This window comes from Belonocnema kinseyi, chromosome 9 (assembly GCF_010883055.1).
Source record: "Belonocnema kinseyi isolate 2016_QV_RU_SX_M_011 chromosome 9, B_treatae_v1, whole genome shotgun sequence".
In the NCBI taxonomy this organism is placed as follows: domain Eukaryota; kingdom Metazoa; phylum Arthropoda; class Insecta; order Hymenoptera; family Cynipidae; genus Belonocnema; species Belonocnema kinseyi.
Window position 1 is genome coordinate 84,815,591 of NC_046665.1, and position 8,073 is coordinate 84,823,663.

An 8,073-nucleotide genomic window follows, 5' to 3' on the forward strand; every position below is an offset into this window, starting at 1 on the left:
AAAAATATTAATAATATTATTAATAATAAATATTAAAAAATATATATAGAACTCCAAACGAGTGCTTACATTTGAAATAAATAAATTTATTTTCATAATATATTTGATATAATCAGAATTTTATTAATTAATAATCTTTTAAAATATATTCTTATGAACAAAAAATTTCACATAATATCCTGCAAAATAAAAATGTGTTTGATTATGTCCTCTTAAAAGAGCGTAACAAATGTTTATTATAATTCAAAATACCAATTATTATGCATACGGAAATTTTAAAAAGAATATATTAAATTGAAAAAGGATAGAATCGAAAACTTTTTGATGTTCCCTCCTTGTTAGCCTCCACAATTAATCCGTTTTAATAATTATTCTTTAATCAATAATTTTTATTAATCAATGTACAATGTTCCTTGAAATAAAAACAGTGTTTTTTTGTTAGCTTGTTACGGTGATTTTCCAAATTATTTAATTGTCAAAAAGCCATAGTGTTCTTGTGAATTTTTCTGTGACGTATTTTCCCGTCTATTTTCTAGTTGATCAAGTTACGGCCCACTTTTCCGAGTTAATGGCACTCTTGCGAAATAATTCTTGACAATATTTGAGTTAAGGGTGTTTTGCAATAATTATACAATAATTATTTTTCATGTTATTAACAATTTTCGAAACTAATTTAATCATTAGGTGTGGTTTTTCACGCTTCCATTGATAAGAAAAAACTCACTTTTCGATTTTTTTTTGAGTTTTTGAGTTTCAACACAGGGCAGCCTTGTAATGTGTGCGTCATGGACGACAGAAAAATTGCCTAATCAAATGTATTAAATTCTGATGTAAGGCCGTTTTTCTGTTCTTTTTCCGCATTTTTCACCTTCAGATTTTCCGGAGATTCTAATTTTGGATTAAAAATTCAACTATTTGGTTGAAAATGTAACAGTTTTTAGTTTTAAAGAAACTGTTGAAAAATCAACTATGTGCTTGAAAATCCATATTTTATTATTGTAAATTCAACTACTTTATTAAAAATTAATCCGTTTTGTCTGAGATACAATTTTTTCGTTTAAAATGCAGCCGTTGTTTTGTTGTAATTAAATTTTTTTGTTGAAAAATCATTTTTTGGTTAAAGATTAATCCCTTTGGTTAAAAATTGAACTATTGATCTTTTTTTGTGGAAAATTCAAGTAATTGGGAAAACATGCATATGTTTCTTGAAAATCGGCATTTTTTGTAGAAAATTAATCTTCTTTTTTGAAAATTCATCTCTTATGTTGAAAAATTAACGATTTATGTGAATTTTTTTTTTTTAAACTCATTTTTTCTGCTAAATTTTAATCTTTATTTATTTATTTTTTTTAAATTGAATTATTTTGGTGAAACTTCGTTTTTCTTTGGTTGAAAAGTTATCTTTTTAACTGAAAATTTTAACTATTCCACTTTTAGGTAAAAATTGATCTTTTTTGGTTATCAATTAAAATACTTGGTTGAATATTCTTGGTAAAAATTTCATCTCTTCGGTTGCAAAATTAACTATGTAGTTGAAGATTAGTCTTTTTTTTAGAAGAGTGAACTATTTTGGTGAAAATTTGTTCTTCATTGGTTGAAAATAATATTTTTTACTGAAAATTTAACTATTCCATTTTTTGTTAAAAATTGATCTTTTCCAGTTAAAAATTCAACTATTTAGCGGAAAATTAAATATTTGGTTGAAAAATCATTTTTTGGTTGAAAATTCAACTATATTCGGTTGTTTAAAATTAACTTTTTGGTTGAAGATCATAGTTTTAGTTGTAAATTCATTTCTGGTTGAAAAATCAACTATCCTTTGAAAATTCGTTTCATACTGCATTTATGATTTTACCTATAATAATTTTATTTAAAAGAATTTATTTTCGTAAAAAATAATCCCTTTTTTAAAAACCTCATTATATATTTGAGTCTTCTTATGTTCAAAATAGTAGTATTTTTATGTATCATTATCTTTTACAATTATTCCTCCGTGGAAAGATTTTTATAGGCAATTTAAAAGCAAATAGTTTGCGCTATAATAACACATTTAAAATCTAGCATCGAGAACAAAATTGCACTTTGGCAGAACAATATCGTCATCACATTCTTGCGATAAGAGCTTGTCCATCCATTACATATTTTTAAAAATTTACAATATTTGATTTCTTCTATTGTAGAACAAATTAACACAATGGGAGTCCCCGCCGGAGATGCCGAAAAAGGAAAGAAGGTAAGGAAAAAAAAACTATTATATTTAGGAGATTACGAAATTAAAATTGTATCATATATAGGAATTAGCATGCATTTACGAAACACGTGTCGAAATTGCATTCTTGACGTTCTAAGCTTTAAAGTTAAGAGTATAAAAATAAACTTGGTCAATGTCATGTCGTTCATTTGAGAGAACTTATTTTTATGTATAGTTAGTTTTTAAAGATAGTCATTTTTCAAAATAAAAAATGGGTTTAGTCACTTTTTCCAATAAATTAAAACCAAAAACCCGAGAATTTCTAAATTTAACGGACTATTTTTGGATTAAAAAAAATTTGGTTTCATTCACTTGAATCATTTTTAATTTATCTTGATCCCATATGTGTTCATCTTTTTTTAATTTTTTTAATTCATCCTGAAGTCTTAAACTTACCTTATAGATTTTATAAATTCATTACTATTATACTAAAATCAGTGGAATATTTTGGATTTGTTTCAATCCATTTGGAATTCTGCCTGAATTCTTGTTAATTAATCACGAAGTCTTTTCAATTCTTTTAAATTTATTGGAGTGCTGTTGAACTTTTTTTAAATTTACCCTACATTTTTTTGTATTTACTTAAATTCTTCTTAATTCTCTCGATTCTACTCAAATAAATTTTTTTAATTCATTTAAATTCTTATAAATTCAATCCATTCTTTCTGAAATCAGTGAAATATTTTGGATATTTTTTATTTCATTTGTAATACACCCTGAATTCTATTCATTGGTTTGATTTTTTTTAATTTTCCTACATTTTTTTTATTTGTCTGAAATTTTTCTTGAATTCGACTTGACGTCTTAGGCATTTCATCAAATTCTTTTAAATTCGCTTGAATTTTTTCAATTCATACAAAACTTAATGAATTGAATGCATTTAAAAAATATTTTTGAAGTGTTTTCAATCAATGAATTACATTGAATTCTTCTCATTTCTCTACATTCACTTTGAATGTGTTTCAGTATTTGCTTAAAATCTGTTAAATTCGCCCTGAATTCTGTCCACTCCCATTTTACTCAATTCAAATGGCATTTTTAATTTTTTAAATTTTGTTCAATTCTATTAATTAATTTACCGTGAATTCAGGACAATTTTACTGAAATCAGTGAAATATTTTGGATTTTTTCAATTCTTGTGAATGTTTTATCCGAAATATTTTCAAATTCACCAGGAATTCTTGTCAATTTCATCGAATTCTTTTTAATTCTGTTTTCAAATTCAATAGAACTTTGGGCTGGGGCGAGCCCTGCTAAATCTAATTAATGAGATGCGTCTAACTTCAAAATCGTTAAAATGAAAAAAATTGATTGTTTTACAACAAATTTGTAGTTTTAGTTTCATGTTTACGGTTTTAATTTAATGAATTAACCTTTACAGTATTCAGGATACAATATCATTCAGTTTATGACTCGATTTACAATGCTTAATTCGAAAATCTTTTACTTTAGAAATGTTTCATTTTAGATTTTGATTTTTAAGCGTATATTTTTAATTCAAAGAATTTTAAAGTGCAGCCTTCAAGACAAACAATTGAAAGTTCAAAGCGTTTTAAGTTAAAAATTTCGGATGAAGAACAGTTTTATCAACTGTAAATATAAATAAATTATTTCTTAAATAGATTTGTGCTTTAAGTATCAAAAAGTGAACAATAAGGTGCAATTGAAATTTGATAAAGTATTTCCGAATTAAAAATAACTTAATATGTAATAATATATTTGTAAGTAAAGGCTTTTATTAAATTAAAAATATTATTTCAGTCTGAATTATTTAATTTTCAACCCATATGATTTGTAATTTTTTAATTAAAAAAAAGAATACTTATTTAATATTTAGCAATATATGTCAGTTCATTTAAGGCGAGTGAATTGAAACCAAATATTTATAAGGAAATAATTTGAAACTTAATTGTTTGACATATAATTCGAATCGTTAACATTTCTAAAAATGTTTAATTTCTAAGGGAAATTGTTGAATTTGTATGTGTAACTAACAATTGAACACTTAGTATTTGTAGAAAAAATTGAGTAATTGTAAGATATATTTAGAAGTTTTGAAAAGGTACAAAGTTAATTTAAAACTTGAAATGCTTTCAACTAATTTAAAAGAAGTGTGTAAAAATTGGTGTCAGAACTTCTAAAGCTATTTTAAAATGAACTAAAATGTTTGGAAAATCCTGCAAATTAAACAAAAATCCTTAAAATCTTCCAGGGTCTTTTTTGACATTTTTGAAATCTCCTTAAATCTTTTTAAATATTCTGTTGAAATAATTTTTCAGCCTCAAAAATAATTATCAATTTTCCTGGGAATCCTAATAAAATGTTTTTATTCTGTTGAAATCATTTCAAGTTCTAAATTAATTATATTAAAAGGTATTTAGAAGTGTTGAACAAATTAAAAAATAATTTTAAATTTAAGATAATTAAATTTTAAAGCTTTTGAAGGATGCTTAAACTATTTGAAATGAAAATATTTTAACTTCTAATTTAAAAACTGTTAAGTTGAAAAAAATTAATTTTGCAATTTTTAATGTTTCCAGCCTAAAATAAATTAATATAATTTTGAAAATTTTTAGAGTTCATTGATTGATTCTTTAATTTAGAGAATTGGGAATGTTAACGTGAATTTATATTTTTGAAACTTAATTTAAATCTTTGAGCTATATGGTATATAAAAGTTAAACATTTAGAATTTTGCCATTTATCTGCATTTCATTAAAAAAAATTCAATTGAAAAGTGTTAGTACGTTCCATGTTGTGTGTGTAAATTATTGAGCGTTTCTGTTTTATTCCTTAAAATGGAAAAATGATTTAAAAAGAGTTTGATTTTTCAAATTTGATTGACCGTGAAAAATGTTTTGCGAATCGGTAAATGACTGGGAATTTTTTTCGTCGATTAAAACGTCCATCGTGGTATTAATTTATATTTAATATGTACAAACTTGAAAATTGTTTTCAGATTTTCGTTCAAAAGTGCTCGCAGTGTCACACCATCGAAGCTGGTGGCAAGCACAAAGTTGGTCCCAATTTACACGGGTTGATTGGTAGAAAAACAGGACAGGCAGCTGGATACGCATACACAGATGCAAACAAAGCAAAAGGTACTCTCTCCTCCGAATTGTTAATTCAATAAAGAATCTTCCTCAGGGTGGCCGTTGGACCGGGAAATGACCGGGAATTTTTTGAAACCAGGAAATGGCAGTCCATTTTTTTATCGGGAATTTGACAAATTTGTAGATGAAAAGTCTGTTCACGTTCGATTTCAACATTTTTTAAGTAATTAGTTGAATTGTTATGTTTTTCAATTATGCTGTTATTTAGCTTACAATGCATGATTCAAAATTTGTGTACTTTAAAAATTTTCTATTTATTTATTTTTATTTTTATGCTTACGTTTTTAATTTGAAGAATTTTAAAATGCTTTCTTAAAGACTTTAACAAACAAAAAATAAATGCCTTTTATGTTGAAAATTTGGGATAAAAAACATTTTTATTTAATAAATAAATCATTTTTTTGTTAAATTTTTCTGTACTTTAAGTAATAAAAAGTGAACAAAAACGATCTAACAAAACGATTTTAAACCAGTTCAAAATTTAAGAATTTTCAGATTTTAACGTTAAATCTTAAATGGTTTCAATTTGAAAATCTTAGCCATTAAATAAATGTGAACGTGTGACTGAAAGTTTATGAACTATTTTCAACTTAAAAGTAACTTCATAATAATATATTCTTAACTAAAGGATTTTATTAAATTTAAAATATTGTTTTAGTCTAAAATATTAAATTTTTAACCCACTCAATTTGAAAGTTTGAATTAAAAAAAGATTAGTTATTGAATATTTAGCGATATTGGAATTTTTATTTAAGACAATTAAATTGAATCCAAATATTTAAAAGTAAAGAATCTTTAACTGAATTGTTTGACATAGAAAGTCTGGAATCGTTAAAATTTGAGTAATTTTAAGATATGTTTAGGAGTTTTAAAAAGATAAAAAATTATCATGCAATTTTTACAAAGTTTTCTTAAAATCTTCTAGAATCTTTTTGAAAATTTTGTTTAAATCTTTAAAAACCTTTTTAAATATTCTCTTGAAATAACTTTTCAAAATGAAAAATTATTTCAATTTTCCTAGGTATTTTAAGAAAATGTTTTATTCTTTTGAAACCTTTCTCAATTCTTGAAAAGAATCTAATCTTTTTGTTTAAAGTCTGAGGAAATCTACATTTTGTTTTATATTAGGTTATCATTTCAAGTTTTACATTAAGTTTGAATCTTTTCAAAACGTCTACATATCTACATATATACTTTTCAAAATTTTTTAAATGTTCAGAAAAATAAAAAATAAATATTTTTCTAAAAGATTAGAAAATTTCATTTAAATTCATCATTAGATATCAAAACTATTTAGTAACTATATCAGTTAAATGTTACGATTAGACAAAAATTCAAAAAGTTTGAGCTTTTTCAAAATTTAAATAAAAATTTTTTATGAGTTTTAGAAATTTTTGTCAGATTTTCTAATACGCGTCAAAAAGAAATGTAAATTATCCTAATGACATTTTTAAATTCGGTAAAACTTCAAAATATGATATACTTTTCAACATTTTGAAAATTTTCAAAAAAAGGAAACAAAATTTTTTTTCAATATGTTAAGAAATACCAATCCAAATTTCTACTAGATGTAAAATGTATGTTTTTCAAAACTATTATCATGAATTTTTTATTTAGATAAAAGTTCCAAAAGTTGAATCATTTTCAAAAATATGCAATTTTGATTTTTTAAGACATTCATAAGTTTAAAGCCTTATTTTTAGTAGATTTTAACAAGATTTACAAATTATCTTGATGACGTTTTTCAAGTGGACACGAATTATCGAGGGCGAAGCGCGAGTTTTGTAATGAGAATGTAATCGTCAAAGCCGTAGGTGCTTTGAGAACCTTCTTTAAAATCAAATAAAAAAAATTCAGGTACAATTTATGGCTGTATTTCCTCCAAAGGTTAAATCACAGTTTTCGATTTAAGTTATAGTATTTACAATATTTGAAAAAATGTAGTTAAAGTGTATGCATTAAACGTACGAAAACAGCGCGGCGTGCGTAATGAGAATGTGCCCGCGCAGCGGTCATATATATTTTTTTATATAGAAAAATGCTAGTACCTTCAATTTTATACGCTTAAATTATTGCGAACCGGGGAAAAACCTGGAATTTATTTGGTCGATTAGAACGATCACCCTGATCCTCTAAAGTAAAGCATCTGTTAACCTGATGATGAACCGTTTTTAACAGGCATCTCTTGGAATAAGGACACGTTATTCGAGTACCTGGAAAATCCAAAGAAGTATATTCCCGGCACGAAAATGGTGTTTGCTGGACTCAAAAAGCCTCAGGAAAGGGGAGACCTTATCGCTTACCTAGAACAGGCTTCTAAGTAAAATCTTCGAGTTGGAACTCTGCGCTCGAAGCATCACTTCCGGTCGAGGAAAAAAATTAGGAAAATTATCATCGACGCTGCCCTCGATCGGGATCCCTCCCAACTCTGAACAGTAATGTTTCAACGCGAGCACCTAGTAACGAATTGCTATTGTTAATAAGTAGGTAACAAAAAGAAAACAAAAAACTCATTGTAACTAATGTACAGTTGGGCGAGTCCTGGCTGATTTATCAGAATCTGTGCTTATTTTACCAGGCAGTGCCTGCTAAAATACTCTGGTATCGTTTTTATTTATTGTCATAGTTTGGTCTAAACCACACGATATCCACCGACTCGTCGGCAGTATTATGGAAAAACTGATTTTACCATAAATCCATTGAAAACAA

The 8,073-nt window shown here is 25.7% G+C and overlaps 1 protein-coding gene across 1 annotated transcript in view; it reads left to right on the top strand.

Moving 5' to 3' along the window:
* Positions 1–8,073, top strand: part of LOC117179384 (cytochrome c-2) — a 12,810-nt gene extending 4,737 nt beyond the window's left edge. The window contains exons 2-4 of the mRNA XM_033371116.1: positions 2,181–2,233; positions 5,211–5,352; positions 7,543–8,073. Coding sequence (XP_033227007.1) covers positions 2,195–2,233; positions 5,211–5,352; positions 7,543–7,688 — 327 coding nt within the window. The 5' untranslated portion in view covers positions 2,181–2,194 and the 3' untranslated portion in view covers positions 7,689–8,073. The remainder of the gene's footprint in view (positions 1–2,180; positions 2,234–5,210; positions 5,353–7,542) is intronic.